The sequence below is a fragment of the Crocodylus siamensis genome, chromosome 2, assembly GCF_052110815.1.
Source record: "Crocodylus siamensis isolate JL-2025a chromosome 2, ASM5211081v1, whole genome shotgun sequence".
Lineage (NCBI taxonomy): Eukaryota > Metazoa > Chordata > Crocodylia > Crocodylidae > Crocodylus > Crocodylus siamensis.
Window position 1 is genome coordinate 174,111,019 of NC_143396.1, and position 21,947 is coordinate 174,132,965.

The 21,947-nt window shown below is 43.2% G+C and overlaps 1 protein-coding gene across 9 annotated transcripts in view; it reads right to left on the reverse strand.

Annotated features, from left to right (window-relative positions):
* Window positions 1–21,947, reverse strand: part of PPP6R3 (protein phosphatase 6 regulatory subunit 3) — a 105,918-nt gene that overhangs the window by 45,351 nt on the left and 38,620 nt on the right. For all 9 annotated transcript variants that reach the window (XM_090032353.1, XM_090032352.1, XM_090032351.1 and 6 more), the window contains 7 exons: window positions 19,244–19,309; window positions 18,661–18,773; window positions 17,474–17,587; window positions 14,337–14,466; window positions 10,710–10,862; window positions 8,040–8,189; window positions 5,376–5,440 (listed from right to left, as the gene is read on the reverse strand). In XM_090032353.1, coding sequence (XP_089888479.1) covers window positions 5,376–5,440; window positions 8,040–8,189; window positions 10,710–10,862; window positions 14,337–14,466; window positions 17,474–17,587; window positions 18,661–18,773; window positions 19,244–19,309 — 791 coding nt within the window. The remainder of the gene's footprint in view (window positions 1–5,375; window positions 5,441–8,039; window positions 8,190–10,709; window positions 10,863–14,336; window positions 14,467–17,473; window positions 17,588–18,660; window positions 18,774–19,243; window positions 19,310–21,947) is intronic.

Consider the following 21,947-nt stretch of genomic DNA (forward strand, 5'->3'; position numbering starts at 1 on the left):
TTCACAAGACTGGAGAACTGAGATTAGCTGGAACTGGCCTAAAATTAAGAACATGTGCATCTGTATTTGTCCTCAACTACCAAATGCTAGTTGCTGCTCAGAGGTCAGGGTTTCTTGTCACTTGCTTTGCCTAGAGGTGCATGGTTATAATCGGGTGAATATCGGATGGGCACCAATGAAAGGAAAATTAACATTATCAGTCATGGGCTTTTTTTGGCTGGTGCAGCCAATAATGTCACCAATAAATGCCACATGCACAACTACAGCATGCACACAGCCAGGAATGCAGCCTGGCAGCTTGGAGAGCAGCATCCTGCCAGTAAGTCTGTGGAAGAGAAGGGGCGCAAGGGGCCTGATTGAGGCCCCCATGGTGAGGGAGGGAGTGGGACAGGGGCTGCCGAGCTAGGGCAGGAATGCAATCCCAGGGCCAGGATCAGGACAGAGCTGTGGATCGCTCATCCAGGGGATGGGGCGAGGTGAAGGGAGGGGGACAAATCCTCTCCACCGTGCACACCTGCCAGGGGAGGCATGCGGGGCATGTACCTCCCTGGATTTGGGCACAAGGTGAAGGCTCCCAAGGGAAAGGCAGCAGACTGGAGTACCCTGAGCATGGGTAGTGCTAGGGGGGAAACTTAGGGGGTTATAGCCACTCCAAAAATTCCCCATAGCTATGGACAACAGGGGGTCTATCCAGCCTAGTCCACCCTACCCCTTGATCTCCATCCTCCCACACCCCTCCCCTCAGGACCCTGGTCTCCAACCCACCAGGCAGCACTCCTGCAAAATCAGCTATCGGATTGGTATTGGCCAATATGGTTGGTTAATAAATCGGCTATCAGTAACAGCCAAGAAAATCTTTATCAGTGCACCACTAGCTTTGCCATATTTTCTGCACTTAATGTTTTCTTGCTATAATTCCCAGAGCTCAAAACAGACCTTTACAAAACTTTCTGCTGGTAAAAATCTCTCCATGCAGCAAAAAGTCAAAGTTTTTTTTAAAAGGCTTTTTAGATCTGCTTTATGTACAAACATGTTCCTATTCAGTTTTATGATCCCAACACTAATATTCCAGTTACAATTTTAAATAACCATCTAGCTTGCGTACACCTTTGAAAAAGAACGCAGAAAAAGTTTCTTAAGAATTAATTATACGTCCCTTATCATAGGGATCAAATATGAGAATATGGAGACTAATTTCAGCTCTTCATCTTACTATGTCTCATTGGTCTAGCTGTAACTTGAAGACTCATTTGGCCTTGCTCAGACCGACCGACCAATCTGGTCTTGCTTAAAGTAAATTCAAGTTATAAAAAGTTGCTAACCTCTCCACATGGTACCGTGCTAACACATTTAGAGACAAGAGACCATCAACATAGCAGCAGGGCCATTCAGGGGAAAAAAAAAAAAAAATCTATGCTTGTTTACAAAAATTCAGCATGTCTCCTTAAACACTACATCAGATCTGGCCTGCGGGCCGTATTTTGCCCACCCCAGCACATGAGGCCATTCTATCCAAACCAGGGTGCCCCTAAAATATCTAGAAAAATGTAATATTTATCTGCCCTTGGTTCCTGTAAAAAGTGACAGGATACCAAGGGCAGTAGGACCCAGGGGAAGCCCGGCAGGCTCCCACAACAGCAGGGCTGCAGCAGGGAGTGCCGGCCTTGGGGCAGGTGAGGGGCCAGGCTCAGCACCAGCTTCTTCCCTGGGAGCAAGGGGTTGGGGCTGTATGCTGCCCCCCGCCTGTACCATGGGGCTGGGGGGGGCACTGGGAGTGAGCAGGTGCAGGAGCCAGCAGGATCACAGGGCCTGCACCAGTGTCCTGGGGCCACTGCCAGTGGAGCCCAAAGCAGAGTGGCAGGAACACAGGGTCCCAGCCAGCAGGGTCTCTATGGAGCCAGGCCAGCTCCCTCCTCTCCCTGCTGGTGCAGCCCAGACTGGCTCCACAGACCCCTGCCAGCCTGTGCCCTGCTTTGGGCCCCACCGGTGCTGACCCTTGGGCATTGGTCCCAAGACACTGGTCCCAAGATGGTGACCAGGGAGCAGGGCACCTGTCAAAGGACAAGACTACCCATGCGGCCCAAGTCAGCCTGCCAAAACTGGGTAAGCAGCCCTCCGCCCAAAATAACTGCTTGCCCCTGGACTACACCATGCATTGAGGGGCAACATTTTTATGCCTAGTAAACAAAAACTTCTATAGGATGGCTCAGATACAGATTATCTTGCCGTCAGCTTGGCGATTAACTAGATCAGGAGGTTTCATCTTGTGGTGCACAGACCCATGGGGTCTGCAGATTATGTCCAAGGGGTCCGTAAAAGATGACTGCAATCAATCAAAAGTACATGAATGGCCACACTTACAGTTCAAAGGGCTCTGCACCTCCAGTCTCAATTTTTTAAGGGCCCAAATGAAAAAGGTTAAAAACCACTGGTTTAGATCTCCTGTGATCCTTTCTGGCCCCACTTTTCTTTGACAATAAAGCCGTAAGCATTTATTTGTAGATCAATATCAGATTATGACAAAATTGGAGGACCTTCCAGATGATTCTGCATCAGGAAAAAAGCACTGGACAGGTATTTAACACTGGTCTGTTGTTTTATTAACCCTTTCTTTCTTATCTGGTGCTTTATAAGTTACAATGAATTATTTAGTAGGATTCCCATTTCTCCCCATCCAGTTAGTAGGCTGTGAATCAGAAACAAGCCAGCTCTTTTGACTCCAGTATCAGTTTTTCTCTGTTATTCCAAGAGTACACTTATGCTAATTTATACTTGCTTTAGATGGATTCATGTGCACATTCAAAATAGCAGAGAAAGCTGATATTTGAGTCAAAATACCTGGTTTATTTATCTTAATAATCTCTATACAAGGCAGGAAACTGACTAGTTCTCTTCTAATGCATATCACACTCTAATTTGAGGCTACATCCCTCTATTCTGAGATATTATGGAAGTGTGCATACTACAAAAAAACCTAGACAGAAGCAGAACACAGGAGGAACTGTTGACACTACATCAAGAAGAGGAGCAGACTACTGGGGGCTGCACATCTGTAAACAAAACGAATGCTGATTCAATAGCAAGACCGCAGCAGCTCACATTCCACTAAATAAAAGACTAAAGCCTTCAAGGTTCAGGCTACGCAAAACCACTCAGCGATGCTCTTTTGTGGTCTGCCCTCTCTTGCCCAACAAACAGCTTATTTGTGGTTTTCAACTGTAAGCACTTCACACATGGACCTTCAAAATGTGAGAACAGATTTTTGTGTTCTTTTAAGTAATGAGGGCACTGATATAAATATTGCCCAATAATTAATCTGTTGGTAAGCTTTAACAGAAATGCAAGACTCACTGGGGGCTTCTACTTTTAATAATATTTAGAAAACATACTGGAAAGTAAAACAAGAGGGATTGGTTTCCGTTTACATTCACACCACATACTGCTGAATTATAAATTAGGGGTCTACCCAACTCAAAGCAGCAGTTGCCTGATTTTGTAGATAGATCACAGGGACGGCCACCATTTTCAGAGACTTGTCATGGCAGCCCCTCCCCTGTGATTGGCTGAGGGGCCCCAGTGTCCCTACCCCCGCTGACTGGCAGAGGACTATCCATCATATGGCTGCACCCCTTGCTGACGGCTGGCCGAGAAGGCTATCCATAACGTGGCTCTGCCTCTCACTGCTAATTGGTGAACAGATGGGGCTGCATGACGGGCCAATCAGCGATGAGAGACAAGAACAGCAGGCATCTTGGCAGCCCCCCACCGGTGGTTGGGAACCATCTGCATTAGCCCTTACAAAGATATAGGGGAAAGTCTCCTGTGGTTCAGTAGTAGAATCTTTGTCTGCCACACGGGAGACCGAGATTCAATTCTCAGACACTTATACAAAGTTTATACAGCCATGGAGGCAGCAAACATCTAGACTAAGTCTAGCCTCTGGATCTGTTTCAGGGGCCTAAAGTGGGGATGGAAGGTCAGGGTAGCCTCCACTCCAAAAAAACTCCTGCTTAGGCATATGCATCAAAAGGTCTAGGTGATCTCTCATTCATACACCCTGATCTGAAAGGATCAACAGTTGACAAACAGATGAGGATTTATGCTGTAAATGGAGATACACAGCTGCATGGAACCACTGATAAGCTCCAGCTGAGTAGCAAAGCAGCCCTTTGAAACAACTGCAACAAAGCAGCCAGCCACCTTATCCTCAATTTGACAATATACTGTGAATTAAACAGGTTGTGAACAATCTGCATAGGGATGTTCCAGGTTCTACTGAATCAAGTTTAATCTTAGCTGTCAGAGGCAAATGAGGCTGTGGAACATGGTAAGAGCTCCTTCACACTATACCCTAAAACTTATTTTAAAGGTTATTGCTTATTTTAGTTGGGTTAACAAATCTTTTTTACAATAATGATGTGGCATGTACAACTGCCAAGATTAGTTTTTTCTAGTTATGCTAGAAAGACAATTCAGTTCATCCACAGTAGTCCAGAAATGCATACCAAAAACCTACTACCAACAATGGCATCTATGCCATTGGCTGTTGTGCGCACAGCTTTAATACTTAAGACTTCTAGGTTTTTCTTTCCAAAAAAGATATTCTGCCAATGAGGACAGAAAATCATTTCCTTAGTTATTTGCTGTAACAAAAGTCTGCTTCCCATCTCCAAGTATTGCATGCTTTAATGCATTAATAATAAAAAGCATTTAAACTATTAATTTCACCTCTCAAATATATAGCATGTTTTTGAACTAGAAGAAGATTAGTTGCACAGCTTAGAATAACTTGTATATCATCACACCCTAAAATAACTCAAATAGAACAGCAACAATTATTTTAGTTTTCAGTCCAGGAATTAGACTTTTCATGACATTAAAACCACCAAGTTCAAGTTCAGAGACAGGCAGGGGAGGAAGGGGAAGAAAAAGTAGAAGGCATTTAAACCTGAGGCAAATAAAGCTTGATATAAAAACTCTAATTTAAGCTGTAGCATATACTTGCTTACCAAGGTAGATCTAGTTGGCAGCTGAACTCCATTTCCCTGCCCACATGACTGGGGCTAGTCTCCAGGGAGACCCCAGCAGCAGCTGTGCTGTAAAAGCTCAAGGCTAGGGCTGCTATGGAGACCAGCCCCAGCCATCCTGGCAGGTGTTTTTTGTTCAGTTTTTTTGCTATTGTTTTGTTTTTTGTTTTATTTAAACTGGCTTAATTTACTTGGCGACTGGAAGAGAATACATTAGCAGGCTCAATTCTAAATTGATTATGCACTTTGTTACCAAAAAAAAAAAAAAAAAAAAAAAAAAATCAAATCTGAACCCCCCCACAACCCCACTTCAAATGGCAAGAAATGAGTAGAATAGCTGTTACTCACTGCTTCCTCTCATTCATTTCCCATGCTTCAAGTATTCGTTCTACTAATTGGCACTTATGGAAAAGCTATTAAGCAAAAAAAAAGTACATTTTTTGTAGAAGTACTTTCCATTTTAAAACAAAAGCAGCAATCAATTAGTTTCAGATTAAATAAGAAAACACCCCACTTTGCCAGTCCACATACAAAACCAAAATAAATCTTTTACAGCATATTAAAAATATTTTGTTCCAAGGTCAGCAGGCAGCCAGGCACTTAAATGGCCAAATCTTTAGAAGTACTCAGTCTCCAACCAACTTCTCTTGCCTTTGGAGGGAGCTGCTGAATGGTGAACATTTTTTAAAATCTGGCCTATTTTAGTAACCTATACAGTACAAAACTTAGCACTTTCACATATGACAAATATAGTGATTCAAAAACTCCAAGCTGACATCATGCCTTCCTGTGTTACCAAGGTTTACAAACTTCTGTACAAACAAAATATTCTTTTCAGAACCAGTCAGTCAATTTCATTCAAGTCTGAAGGAATTCTCTTCAGAGACAAGAAGCTAGGAAGCCATTCTATTCTGGTTATCTATCTGGCCATTGCTTGGTTGTCTACAGGGCATTTTTGGCACTTAGGTGCCCAGACAGGTGCTTTTCCTGGATATGTAGTCCTATGCATGTGGAAGACTATTCATGACTCCATAGCCATGCAGATTAAGCATGCACTTTGGCAGCCACAGCACACACATCTCTCTTGGGGACATGCAACAACCTTAGACCCTTGAGATGGAGTTGGCCAAAATGTCTATATGAACATCCATCTTTAGCCTCCTACAGCTGAGTGGTTAGATCACTCACCTGGGGAAACCCAAATGAGACCATGAATTTTAGGTCTTTCCCACAGAGGGTTGAACTTAGATGTCCCTGAATTCCCAGCAAAGCATCCTAACCAAAACACCAGATAAGCATTATTCACTTCTTTCTCTTTGCTCTTGTTGAAGCAGAGCCACTAATATAATTATTGTGTGGGGGGCGAGGGGAATAATTGGAAAGGAGTGCAGGGGGGACTTCTGACACACTCAGGACAAGGGCCCAGATTAGAATCCAGGACCCCCTCCCTTCTAGGCCAGCATCCACCCCACTGAGCTATTCACCTCTGGCTTGCTCCCTTCCTCCCAGCCCAGGGGTAGGCAAAATGGCAGCCGGACTCCATTTCCCACCAGCCCCTGCCCACATGGCTGGGGCTGGTCTCCAGGGACTCAGCCTCAGCTGTGCTGTGAAAGCTCAAGGCTGAGGTTGTCATGGAGACCAGCCTCAGCCACACTGGCAGGTGCGTGGCAGAGCAGGGCAAGGGGCTGCTCCAGAGCCGCTGGGATCTTGCAATGGGGGCAGCTTGCTCTGAAGCCAGGGCAGAGCTGCAATCTGTAGCCTGAGTGTTCTGGGCAGGGGATCATGGCTCTGTCTGCTCCTGATCAGGCTGTCACCGCTGCACGGAGCCGGGGCACAACCATGATCCCTTGCCTGCAAGCCCCTGCCCAGAGCGTGCAGGCTACAGCTCTCAGCAGCTCCGGAGCAGCCCCCTGCTTTGCTCTGCCACACACCCTGCCAGCACAGCTGGGGCTGGTCTCCATGGCAACCCCAGCCTTGCACTTTCACATGTGGCTAGGGTCTCCATGGAGACCAGCCCGCCATGGGCAGCTGGGAAACGGAGTCCATTGCCAACCAGATCCGGCTCACAGGCCAGACTTTGTCCATCCCTGTCTTAGCCCCATGTAGCTCCCTCTCATGGCTGCCCAGAGGACCAGCTTCAAAAAGGAATGCCAGAGAAGAAAGCTGACCTGCACCATGGTGGTTGGAGTATAGTGACTGGAGAGAGACCAAGGTTTAAAACCCTCTGGGTGATCGGGGCCGAGAATCCATGTCTTCTGGCTTCCCAAATGAGTGTCCTGGCCACTCAGGTTAAAAAAAACAAAAACAAAAAATACAAATGGAAGGTTTCTCTCATTTTGTTGCCACTCATTGCAACAACCTAGTCATCTACATACATGGGGCTACACATCCAGGAACAGAATCCTTCTGGTGTGAAAATGACAAAGATGACAAAAGAACAGTCATGTAGGCGACCAAGAATAAACAGGATGTCACCCCAGTTGTCCTACATACCATGCTTTCCCCAAGGACAGTCTGAATAGACAGACTGCCATGAATCAGAAGCCTGTCTTTAACGTCAGTGAGACAGTGTCACCATCCTCTTTTATTCCTAATGAACAGGGATCCTAATTCCTGTTCACCATGGAAAACTGCAGAACGCACATCTCTCCACGATCTGCCGAAAGAATGGCAGCATCCCACAGCACCATTTCTGCTCTCTTATTTTTGCTGTGGTTTTGCCTCCTAGCCCAGTGGCTGGGGATGAAGGGGGTTCTGACTGGCCTAGATGCAAGAACCACAGCAAAAATAAGAGAGCTGAAATAGCAGCACTCGCCACTGCCATGCTTTCAGTAGGTTGTGGAAAAACATGGATTTTTGTAGTTTAAAATGGAATTTTAAATTTGTTTTCTTCCATGGAAAACATACCTGCTAATAAGTCAAAATTTAACTTTAACTAGAAAAAGCAACTACTACAACAGTGAAAAACAAGGTTTACCAGGTTCAAGAAACAACCCATGGAAGCAAACTTACATGTTTCAGTAAGAGATTGTCCCCAGCGGATTCCTGATCCGTAATTGTGCCATTTTCTGTGCTTTCAAGAGGATTTGCAAGAATCAACGCAATACAAATTTCTACTTGAGTATGCAAAAAGTTATTCCATGTGTATTTAAAGAACATGTCCTGCAAAACAAGTCCAAAAGGCTTTCATTACACAAATAAGTCTTTTCATTACTAGATACAAAACAAAAGCAAAGGTCTAGATCAGAGGTCAGCAACAGTTTGAAGCAGGGGTTTACTGTAATAGCTTGGTTCGGAGCATGTGCCAGTTGACACTGCAGCCATTGTCGCTATTCCCTTCCACAGTACCACCACCTCCCAACTACCAAAATGTCACAGAACTCTGTGCCACCCTCTCCCCACCACAGGCCAGATGAAATGGCTCCATAGGCTGAATCTAACTCACAGACTGTAGGTTGCTAACTCCTATTCTAGGCAGTCAAGTAAACAGTTAGTAATTGGCAAGTGTTTTTCAAATACCCAAATCATGTACAGTGTTTAAGAACAATTTATGGTTCAGAAAAAAACCCACAAAAAAACTGAACCCCTAGCACTTAAAATTAATTTGCATCTGTGGCCATGTGATAAAGAACACAGAAAAGAAAATAAAGGACAAAAATGTTCCATACACAGGTCAGATAAAACCCCGATTTTCATACCCACATTCCTATCTTCTACAATGCTTCTTTGGGTTGTTTTTTTTTTTTTTTAAGTTGTTACTATAATTACTCATATTTAAGACACCCCTCCCCCCACATTCAGCATGGAAGGTGGGAGACCTTGGCTTCGATTTTGGTCTAGGCCAAGTAAACGACTACTGTGGCTCAGGATGGAGCCAGGGTGACTCATGCAGCAGGTACAGAGTATGTGGAGCAAAGGGAGCCTGGGGGAAGTGACGCATAATACAACAGGACCGCATAGAAGGGGGAGAGCAGAAGAAAGGGTGTGTGGTATACATGGCGGAGAATGGGGAGAAGGGGGCAGTGTGGCAGGGAGAGCTGCTGTGGCTTCCACCCCAAACCAGGCCGGAGCTGAACCTACTGCCTGGCTCAGCTGGGTGCTCCGTGCCTCCGAGGGTGGGGCCAAGGGACAGGCTGTCTGCCCCCCAGCCACTGCTTTCCCTGTGGCAGGAGTCGGGGGGGGGGAATTACTTTCCCCACCCCTACCAATAACTTGTTTCTAGACCTGGAAAATTACAGAAATGAGAAATGGTTTGTAATCTTTCAGGTCTAAAAACTAATAATAATTGGGGGGGGGGGGGGGGGGGGATCTTAAAATTTGAAGTAGTCTTGGATTTGGGTAAATGTGGCGTACTGAAGTATCTGAAACAATCAAGTTGATTATTTCCAATCATAAATCAAATTACATTTCCTACTGGAAAAAATGGAAAAAATGACTGGGGTCGTTAACAATGTCCAGAGGCCGAGCAATTCAGAAATGCTGAGCAGTAATCTAAAAAGTACATGCAATTTGATGCAGCCATTTTACAGCATCGCTCCAAATCCCTTTAAAGTTCAGCACCTTTACAAACTGGTCATGCTACTTTGGTAACTGGTAACTACTACTCCCAGGAACAGTCTGATATAAAATTTACCATGTTCCCTATATTTGGAATAGGTGATACCTTAAAATCATGTACTGGGGTAACATTCAATCATATTTCAGATAGCACCCAGTGCAAAACATCAAGGACTTCTGTAAGGATTAAGTCGATTTATTTGTCATGCCACCTTATTCCAAAACACTGTAAAACACTAAGATGCAGTACAATCTTGAAAAGTTTACAAGATAACAGAAAGAAAGAAGAAGAGCTGAGTAAATAACTTATTTTTGGATTCAGAAGCCAAAACTGACAAGGTGGAAAAGCACTGTGTCCCCACTTGCATTCAATCTACAACAAAAAGACTGCTTCCAAGTTTTAACTTTCAAATTAATAGAAAAAGTATTAAAATGCTTTGAAAAAAAAGCTCAACTTGAGGAGCACTGAAACAAGCTTTTAGACTTAAAAAGCTTTTGCAAGTAAATTAAATCTGAATTTTAGTTGCATCTTTTGACAAAATAATTTGGCAGCTCTAACTGAAATAAGAGTATGAAATACATCTATTGAAGAAAACAATACAAACTAGTATAGGCAAAAAAAACCCAAATGCAAGAAGTTTTTCATAGGGAGACTGCCACCTGAGTTTAAGTGAAATTTGTTCAAAAACAAACCAGTTTTGGCAGCACACAAGAGCCATTTACAGGACAGTGAATATAGTGATAGGACCACAACATAATCAGAAGTGCAAGTATGAGGAGAGCAGTCTAGAGGGAACAAGCTGGGAAGACATAAAATCTGAAGTAAAGATATCTAGTATGGATGAGGACAGTGGACACACCAAGTAACTGAAAAGGAAGAGAATCACTGATAGAAGCCAACACAATTTTTTAAAAAGTGAAAAAAAGAAAAAGTGTAAAATAAATTTATTAAATGAAATCAGATAGCAAAATGGTCTAATGGATAGCAGTGAAGCCCCATCACAAGTGTTTAAAAAGAAAAGAAAAGAGAAAAGGAGTGGGGGGGGCACAGAACATGCTTTTAGAAAGCTAATATTAGCAGGGTTCTGCCACCAGATTTTATAGAAGGTACTATAAAGCTCTTACCAGTATGACTCCTATACTGTTCAGGTCTATAAGTTCCTGATTCACACTGCTTGTATTTGTCTGCAAAAGGCTGGATATTAACCTAATCACATTTAAGCGTGTGTTCCCCACAGGTGGATCCAATATACCCCATGTTGTCTTCATGACACTTTTCTAGACAAAGAACAAAAAAGTCCATGAGATCAATTAAAGGAATGCTTTCAAATCAACTTTATTATTTATCCACAAGCAAAATACAGCTCAAAAAACTTGCAGGGTCAGTTCAGCAGCAGCAGTCTGACACTACTGTAGGAAAGCAATCTTTTCCAGTCATAAACACTAGAGTTTATAATTAGCACGAAAGGCTGGGGAAAAAAAAATATATGAAGTACATAAATTAGGTACAATTCTGCCTACATGGTACATTTCAGAACAGAGAGATGGAGAAACCCGAGCCAACTTGAGTACGGATACTATACTGCAGACTACAGTGAAGATAGACACTTTATTAAGCTTTAGCTACAAAAAAAATTTCTCTCATTAACTTGTGTTTCTTTACACAATTAGCCTTCCTGGTAAGATTCTGGAAGAATTTAGAATGATTTAGTGAGAAACTGCATTACTAGCCGAATAGTTTCTGGAGCTAAAGAAATAAATTTAAGAAAGTTTACATAAAGATTTATGTAATTACAGAGAGAGAGTAGCCTCTGCAACTAAATATCTCGTCTCTGTGGCCAATCCCAGATGCTCTTGAGGAAGGAAAAAATTCTCTAGAGTACAATTATGGAACAATCTGCACATTGGCATCAGCTTCCATGTCATACATTCAGTTATGCCTTGAAGGAAAGTTTGCACTCGTTTTAGAAAGAGTGTTGTATCTATAAAACTGTAGCTTTTGTTACTGTCTGAACTCTTAAATTTTTAGCATGTTGCGTCCTGAGAAAAAGTGATTTCTACTGGCTGTTTTCCTTTTAAGAAAACAAACACACACTCAAGATATGCTGCCTTCCCATTTCACTCAAGTCCCTTTCAACCTTTTACATAATAAAGATGAAATAACCTGATCTCCTTTATTTTCATAGACCTTTCGTATCTTATCTGGCTATCTAAAGCAAACATTCCTAGTCTCTGGACACTTCACTTGGAAGTTCGTCCATGCTTTTAATGACATCACCCGTTTCTGCACACATTACATGCCTGCTACTCTGTCACGTATGTCTTGGCACAGCCCCTTTTCCAAAGAAAAGAAAGGACACGCGGTTGTCTTATAACGCAACTATTTTTTGACCAAAAATTTAATAAGGGGTGCAGTGATAGAGGGTTTTTTGGCAGATACCAATGACAGATTACTAACCAGCCACATTGGCCAACACCAATCCAATAGCCAATATGGAATCCAACAGCCTGGAGAGCAGAGGCCAGCCAATAAGTCTGTGGGAGGGAGGCAGATCAAGTCCCCCACAGTGAGGGAATGAGTGGGGGTGGGGCTGGGGCTGCCCAGCCAGGGCAGGGCACAGGGTGAAGCCATGGGTGGCTTGTCCAAGGGGCACAGAGCAGTGGGGACTGGGCTGGCTCCCACCACTGTGCGCACCTCTGGGGGAGGCAAGATTCTCTGATTTAAATACACCAAATCAGCATTTTTCTGTGATTATAATGAAACACCACTATATATCTATACCTATTAGTGCTGTGAAAAGCTTTGGGTGCCGATTCGATTGACAGGAGATTCGGCCGATTCAGTGGCCGAGTCCCAAAATCCAAATCAAATCAGGGGACCAATACAAAGGTCCAAATCAATTCGACGTATTCTGAATCTTCGGAAAAGATTCAGAGAGCTTTCATGATTCGGGCAGTCCCTGCCCGCTCCAGCAGCGAACTGGAGCCAGAGTTAAAGCTGGTAAGTAGGGGGTGGGGGAGGGGGGCCAGAGAAGGGGGGAAGGGGCCATGGGGGGGGCCCCCTGCCAGGCCCCATCCCCTAACCATTCCCCTAGCCACCCTCCCCGCCCCCCTGTGCTTTAAAAAAGCCCCCACTCAATGGGTGCTACCTGGCAGGGGGCAATCACCACTACCCCATGCTGCATAGGGGGGCTCTACATGAGCCCCCCCACCACCAACCCCTGCCCCCTCCCCCATCCCCCCCATGGCTGCCCTGCCTGCCCCAGCTCTGGCCCTTTAAGAAAAAACAACTGAAAAAACCCCCAGGACTCACTAGCTCCTGCAGCAACCTCTGGGGGCTCATGGAAGAGCCCCCCATGTGGCATGGGGCAATGGAGATTGCCCCATGCCAGGCAGGAACCAGTAATTTGTGGGTTTTGGGAGGTTTTTCTTCTTAAAGGGCTAGAGTTTGGGGGGTTGTGGCAGAGCCCCCCCCATGCAGCACAGGGCACCAGGGATTACCCCCCCACTGGCCAGCACCCAGCAAGTTGGGGCTTCCCCCCCACCACCAAGTACCAGGATCTGGGGCAAGCAGGGCAGGAGAGCAGGCAGGGGATGGGCTTGAATGATTCAGACAAATCAATTCAGGAATCACTGTCCCCCAAAATCGGCCAAATCCAAAGCCACTCTGCACAGACCTAATACTTATATCTATAGGTATCAGCAGAGCACAAAGCTTTACTGATATATTTACAATTTAATATTTACAAAGCAATATGGAAGCCTACCAATGTCTCAATTGTTATAATAAATTCTAAATACCTATATTTCGGCATTTGATTTTGGCTTTTTTTTTTTTTTTTTAAATGGGGGGGGGAGAAGGAAAAAAAAAATCAGAGCTCCTCCTGCCCTCTTCACTCACCAGGACATGGGTTCAGTTCCCAGGCCACAGCACCCCAGGTCCCCAAAACTGCTGGTACCCCTCACTCATGGATGCACAGCCCCCTGCCTGCCCCCAGTCCTGCCACAGGGGCCTCCCAGCTGCCAGGGCTACAGGACCAGGAGCCACCTGCATGTCCCAACAACAGCCGAGCCCCGGCTGCTGCCTACAGGAAGCAGCAACTGCTGCTGCTGGAGTGGAGCCCAGCTCCTTCCCCACCCCTTCCCCCATGGACAGCACAGCCAGGCTGGAGCCGGGCAGGGGAAGTGCAGGCTGCCCACTGAAGGATCAGGGCTCCCCAGCGTGCTGCCTCCCACCCCAGGAACCTTCAGAGCCCAGAGAGCAGAACCTGCTGCCACTGCTGGGAGCCCCATGCTGACTATGCTACCATGGCGAGGCAGTCCCTGCCTGCAGAGGACAGCCTGCATCTGTCTCTACCCCACACACATTGGGAGGGGGGGGCAGAGAAAGAGGGAAAGAACGTGCGCCCATCCTTGGGGAATATGCACAGCAACAGGGACCCAGAACCACCGCCACCCCTAAATCCATGGCTCTGTTTTAAAGGAGAAATCCACATCTCTGGCTTTCTCTTTTAAAAGAAAATCCATACTTTCCCACAGTGAATGGAAGAGCCAGATCCCTGGTAACGAATAACTAAGCTGTCAGTATTAAAAAAGAATTCTGTCTGCACATTAACTGGTTATCAGAAACCACGCCTAACCCCCTGCAAAAATATTTAGCCCTTTTTTCAAGTCAGTTGAGACTGTCTAATTATTTCATACAAATAAATGTGCAGTCAGTTTTTAACATTATAAGTTGTGCATTTCACTTACTTTTGGAGGCTCAAGGAGAAGTTCATGGAAGGAAGAAAGTCGTGCTTTTATGGCTTCTAATACACTTTTGTTGACTGAATATGTTGAATGGCTCATACCTGGAGGACAGATCTCTATATGGCCTTCAAATCTAAATACATAACATACACACACAATTTGGCTGATTAATTTTGAAATATTGTAAAAGTAGTTACAAAATTTAAATCAAATAACAGTCTTCATACCAGTTCTGTAGGAACATAAGTAAAACAGCTAAGTCTAGAGTGAAGTCACCAATAAAAATAACTCGGGAGCTATAAAATATAGAACAAGATTCAACTTGTTACTTTACAGCCACTCAGTCTATTATCAAACCATCCCTTAACTACATCAGATATATATTTTAGTCACTTAATATTAAATAGTTTCAACTTCAACAGCAAAAATAGAAGCTGTAAGCAAAAACAAAGTTTTCCATATTTGCAAGATAAAAAATCATGTAACATATATGAAGGCAATAGGCAACTTAGCTACTTTCCAAAATTCAAGTAGTTGTAAAATTACATATAATCAAGAGGCAGGTTTCAAGCTCTAGTTCAGGGGTGTCCTACAGATGCAGTGCCCCCCCCATCACAAGTCAGAGTTTGACGCCAGGGACTGAAATCACACATAAACCAGTATAAGTGATCGGGATCTGATTCAAATCTGTAACACAATAGAAGTTCAGTGCACATAAATTGCTTTCAAAATGGCTGATATCAGTTTAAGATAAGCTTGGATGGATGTAGTATCAGACTTAACTGCTTTAGGTTAAATTGGTTTATTGAACTTCTGTCCCAGATCCTCTCCAGATTCAAGTTAACTCAGTCCCCCAGCATCCCAGGATGCTTTGCACCTCCCCCATGAACCTGCCCTCACAAAGTAAGCAGGCTAGCTTTGGCCCAAGCTGTCTGCTCCAGCCAAGCAGAGAGACATGCTCCAACACCCACCAGCTTCTAGTCTGTGCCACTGCAAGCATACAGCTTCATTTCTGGAATCAAAAGTGAATGTCTGTTCATTTGTTTATTGGTTCAATCTACTCAGCTTAGACTAACCTGCAATGACTGAACTGATTCAGTCTCAGGCTTTTTGCCTGCCTGTACTTAGCCTGGCTGCAGCAATCTTTGAAGGCTAAATCCAGGCCCACCTCCAGCAACAGGGCACGTAGGGGCAGGAAGCCATGGGAGTTAAACACAGTACTGCTCACCCTATGCCCAGATTCTTCGCCCCTCCAGGAAACCCCACAGACCAAGTGATATGGCTCCATGGGCTGGATCCAGACAACCCTGCTCTAGTCTACATACTGTTTTAGCAACTCAGTCTACCATCACACACTTGATGCTGAAAACTATGTAAAATGTTACTAGCGTAACATTTAAGTATGCTAAGTCTCAGGATATAGACAGTCGTATTGTAACAGCTCAGAGCCTATGGAGGGCAGAGGAAGGAGAGTTTGGAATCACATCTACTGTTACAAGGAGAGTTTGGAATCACATCTACTGTTATAATCTAAATGTTAAGTCTGCATGAGCCTGACACTAGATGAAGATGCCAATAGTTCTACTACATTTGTATCATTATAGAATCTTGCAGGTTGGGATTCAGTAGTTACATTCTAATAGCTTGCATCAGTATCCTTTGGTAGAGATACAATTGTTACCTCCATCTACACCAGTGATTCTCAACAGGAATGCGGTGGCACCCTGGGGTGCCCTGAGATCTTTTTAAGGATGCAGAGTGCCACACAGTGTTAACACTGTTAGGTGTGCAAACATAATTCACAAAACAAATTCAGCATTTTCACATGGGAATCCACAGTGTTAAAAAAAAATTCTAACACGTTGTGGTATGAGTTCTTTGCAACAGAAGAATTGCTTTCTTATTTTTCTGTAATCAAAAAAAGTAAGAGCAAAAAATAAACACCAATATTTTCTGAGGGGTGCTTCGAGTATAAAAAAGGTTGACAAACACAGGTCTGAAACAGGCTTGGGTTTGGAGAGAGAAGCTGTCAACTGAGGATAGAAAAATATTTTTTTATCCTGCAGAACCATGAAAAATATTTCTATGTCCTTGCTTCCCTGCACTGTCTTTAAAAAAAATAAATAGGTGCAACTATCATACCTCAAAGCACCAGAAGCTGGAACAAGGAGAAGAGTTAAAAAAGTTCACATACAGCATACCAGCAATAATGGCTACATGTAGTCACAGTGACTATATTACAGTGGACAATAAGCCAATTATGAGCCAGCAATGTGCCCTTGCTGCAAAGAAAGCTAAAGGCATACTGGGCTGCATTGGTAGGAGTGCTGCCAGTAGGTCAAGGGAAATGATTATTCCCCTTTATTCAGCACTGGTGAGGCCACATCTGGAGTATTGTGTCCAAGTTTTGGGCCCTGAACTACAGAAAGGATGTGGACAAATTGGAGCGAATTCAGCAGAGGGCAACAAAAATAGTGAGGGGGCTGCGGGAAGTGACTTCTAAGAAGAGGCTGAGGGAACTGGGCTTGTTTAGTTTGAAGAAAAGAAAACTGAGGGGGGATTTAATAGCAGCCTTCAGCTACCTGAAGGGAAATTCAAGAGGATGGAGCTAAATTGTTCTCAGTGGTGGAGGATAACAGAAAAAGGAACAACTGTCTCAAGCTGCAGCAAGGGAAGTTTAGGTTAGCCATTATGATGAATTCTCTCACTAGGAGGGTAGTAAAACACTGGAACAGGTTACCCAGAGAGGTGGCGGAAGCTTTCAAGGGCTAAGATCCACTATAAACTCAGGTACAATGGAACCCCGAGTACCTAAATAGACAAGATGGTTGCATGAAAAATAAGCTGCCCAATATGAAGGCCTGAATAACGAATTTCAAAAGATAAGACATTATTCTTCTCAAATGCTAGCTTTAAGTTTATTTGTTTACATTTTGTCTATTCTGACTGTATATTTCTATCCACGTGGGACAGGAAAATGTAACAAATAAAACAAAACAAAACAAAAAACCTTCCAAGTAATAAACTAGCAGACATCCATCTTTGATACAGTTCAGTATACCATGCTTTCCTGCTACCTCTAGCAAAAAGAAATTCAGCAGTGGCATAACTCTTATTAAGAAAAAGAAAAGAAATCTTACGTTGGTCGTCTCGTCTCAAGTAAGGTCAGTAATATTTGGATTGCACTGACTATTGCAGACTCATTTTTCTCTTTATGAAAGATATTTGATAATAGCTGTTCTATAATTTCTTGCCTGGAGAGAAGACATTGACAAAGTTTAACAAACAGCTTCTTAAAATGGAAACCAACTTCTACACTATAATTACAACATACACCCTTCCCCTCTTTGTCCCCCCACACTGCACCGCGTTTGCCAAAATAGTTTTTGTTACTTTTTCCCCACTTCAAAATTGTTGCCTTCATTAAAATATTTAAAATCAACAATTAAATTCAGGACAAGACTACTAAACACAGACCACATAAATAAATACTGTTTGATATGAGATCAAATTAGGCTTTGCTCACCTGCATAAATTACTGCAGGATAAACCCATTACATGCGGGCAACAAAATGTACTTTGAAAGTACAAATCTGCCATTTTCCAAAGATAAAAAAAATAAGATGGTACCATTTTATTAGGCAAAGTAGGGATATGAAAGGTTAACCGATAAGTGAAGTGATACCTGGTTAACTTGCAGGCCAACACAGTCTGGCAAGGAAGAAGGGGGAAGGGAAGTCAGGGAAGTGCCCCAGCAGGGCTGGCAAGAGGCATGAGAGGAACTAGTACCTATAGCCTAAGAGGAAAATAGCAAGCAGCCTAATGACTCATCAATTAAGTAATTAGCTGCTCCCTCAGGAGGTGCTCCTAGCTCTGTCCCAAGGGAGGGCTTCCCCTGGGCTGTGCTGTCTGGCTGGGCTTGCCTCCTTCTACAGTCCCCCTAGTCTAAGGGCTGCAGAAGCGGCTCCCAGCAGCAGCTGTGTTAGAGCTGTTGCATTATCAGTTAATTGTTTAAACAGATATAGAGGAAGTTAGCTTTATACAAGCTATGAACTGGCTGCCCAGAGTTTTCCATCTAATGACTCTGTGAAATCCAATGAAATATGAACTTTCATTTCTACCCAGGAGAACTTTTACAATCTTTTCTCCAATGCCTGATAAAGGGTGTTTGTGCCAGCAAGCATGCAATTAAAGAATCTTTTTTGAAAAAATCTTGGTGGTCTAATAAAAGGTATCATTTCTATGAGTCCTGATTGATATTTTTTAAAATGATATTTACACCCCTAAAGGCAAAGGGCCAATAAATCAGAAGGAAAACAAAACATACTTTTCTAGAGTTGCAAGCAGTGGATCTGGTTCTGAACTGTTCTGTACTTGTAACATCTGGTCTCTACTCAGGCGAATAATTTCACAGAGTGATTGGGATGCATTTGAATGCCTCTGAAAAAGAAAGGTTTTGTTTAAGGGTGTTTAAATTAATTCTTCAGTCCAGAATTTATGAGGTTTGCACGAACAGGCTCATTGGTTCTCATGCAATTTGTTTTTATATAAAAAGGTAAGAAAAACTTAGCTACATATTTCTAAATCCTCAGGTTCTTCCTGAATACCAAGGTACGCCTCTAAAAGTTGACAACTCCCAATAATCAAGCAGAATAGCACTGGTAAAAGATCACTTTGAATCCTAAAAACACAAATACTCAAGAGTTACAGGACCAGAACCTTGGTACAGGTAGGAGAAGCTGCCTAAATCCCAAACAAATCCTAGAAGTCATTATCAACATTGAAGTTCTATTTTCTGATTAAAGGTTTTATGTAGGTGGAAAAAAGTAGAATTGAAGTGTTTTTATTTCTTATAATATAAGTAATTAGGTAAACAACTGGTACTATAGAAGCATCACAGTAGTACTCACATCCTCATCTTGAGAAGGGTGCACAATTTCCACAAGCCGCTGGATTATTCTCTCTTCATTTAACCACTGGAAAAAATATTAAGCGAAAGTAAACAACTGCAGTTCATATAAGAAAAAATACAAATTAGGTAGACTAAAAGAACTCCTGCTAAAGAAGTAATTAATTCTCAAACTCCTGTCCTTCCAAATACAAGCATTTGGTACAATAAGCAAAAAACCCCAAAACTGCAAGTGATCATCAGGAATAGAAACGTGTAATGTGCAATGCCAGCAAATGCACCAGTCTAGTTACCACATTTATTCAGATCCTAGACAAGTTTCCCCCATCCCCAAAATCAGCAAAGGGGGGGAGGGTGAAAAAAACCCTAGTCTTAGATTTGAACACTGGCCTGGGGAAGGCAGCAGTTCACATCTAGCTTTGACCCTGGGCTGAAGCCAGAGCAGAGCCACTGCCTGCCCCCAGCCACAATGGCTCATTTGGCAAGGAAGGGGGCCTGCAGCCTTTCCCCACCACCCCTTGACTTCTGTATAGAACAGGCCACAGGAGGGGGAAGGACAGGACAGGAAAGCACAGCAGGTGGCAGAGGTTTGGTCCCTGGCCATTGCTTTCCCCACCACGGCAAGTGGGGAAGGGGGTCGAGAAATGCAACAAATTAAAAAAAAACAAACATACCCATTCATTAATTAGTTTCTATACATGGAAGATTGTAACAAAACTGATACATTTTCCATGTACAGAATATAAATTATTGACATGCGGGGGGGGGTCATCTTAAATGTGAAGTCATCCTGGATTCAGGTAAAAATGGAACTTTTTACAGAAAAAAAATTGTATGAAGATCACAAAACAAAATTATTTGTCCTGAAAAAAGTGACACCAAACACTTTCCACATTATAACTAGAATGTGCAACACAGAGACTGACTATATATTTTCCACCCTTACTTCTTGTGTTCATAATAATACATCTCTTTGGTAGAAAGGTACACTGGCATACCATTACTTTAAAAGGGTGAGACAAAGAACAAATGAAGAGTGCAAGCTTCGGAAACCCTATCTTCACATACTAGAGGTATATGGTTGCTTGCAGACATTTAAAAACACCACACTTTACCAGAAGCAGCAGCACATTACTCTGACCCAGCTCCACAGTGTCTGTATACACTGGGAACTTCAGCAGGGTTTTTGGTGCTTTTAGCTGAAGCTGATTTCGTCAGCTATTAAATAAAAGCACCAAAAGCACCCCACTAACGGGCCCGATCTATAACAATGATGGGCGAGTTGGATCCAGCTAAGGCACTGACTCTTTTGGGCATGTGCTGGGCTCGGTATTAAGCGTGCCAAGTAAAGCACCGCTTTTCTGACTCTTTTAACATTTGCAAGCAGACTAGATATGTCCATCTCTTTAAATGCCAATGTCTGAAGTGAAAGTAGTAAAGGTGGCCAACGTACGCCTTTAAGGAGCAAGACAGGGGTGTCAAACATATCTGGCTCCAGATCCAGCCTGTGGGGCTTCTTGAGGCCTGGACAACCTGTGACCAGTGGCAGTGTAAACTCCCACAGCAGCTGGAGGGATTATGATGCAAGTTATACAAAAAAACCTTTAAGATGTTTGCACTCAATGCCAAAACAGAAACTATTTCGCACAATTATCTTATTGCCTACATCTTGTAGGGCCAAGAGGAGCTGAAGAATATCTAACACTTTCGAAGTGTTGGCTGGTTCAACAGATAAGGAGGGCACAGGTGAGTATCTTTCCGCCACTTGACTGCCAGGTGTAATTTTCATTATAATTTAGTATGCATGCATATTTAGAAGTGGATAATTATGTTTTAAGAAGTGATAAGTTAGGGGGGGAAAAAAAAATCACATACAAAACAATGGGCCACACTTTAGTTACTGCACTGAATCCCTGACAAAATGACAAGTTATTCCAGTCACTATTTTGACAGATTTCCCTCCAACTTTTTATAAAGCCTCTATTAATGCGCAACCAAAACCTTGGGTGAACAGAGATTAAATAAATAGAAATGCACCCATGAAGATTCAAGGTGGGCATCAGCTAAACAGCTTTAGCAATCAGCATTAAATACACTCCCCAGAACCCCCATGCCAAACTTGAGAGAAAAATTACATGATGCCTTTGTAGTATGACGGTCCAACTCCAGCAGTGAAGGATAAAGTTCTCAGTCTAAGAAGTCCTCCACTCAAGTAGTCTGACAAAATTTCCTCCCTCATAGCTCTACTGTTCTTTTTTAAAACAGGGGTATTACAGGATGCTACAAAGGAAGACTGGCAACAATGCAGTCTATTTATTTAAAGTGCAAATGCATAGAGTCATTTAAGCCCACAAATTAATTGTGGGTTAAGTGCACTTTTACAGCAGTCAAACTTAAACAGAGCCTTCCTATATGATGCCTGGTTCAGACTCCTACTATTTTTTTTGTTTGCTTGATTTTTGTTATTTTTAAAGTGCTGAACTAAGCGTGTGCAACCTGCCACAAACCCAACACACTGATAATAGCTGTGCATTAGTCAGAGTTAATATTATGAAAAAATATTTGCGTACCTCTTGTATCTTCACAGAACAAGCTACCGTGTTTCCCCGAAAATAAGACATACCCATAAAATAAGCCGTAGCAGGATTTCTACGTATTTGCGCAATATAAGCCATACCCCGAAAATAAGACATAGTGATAGGCGT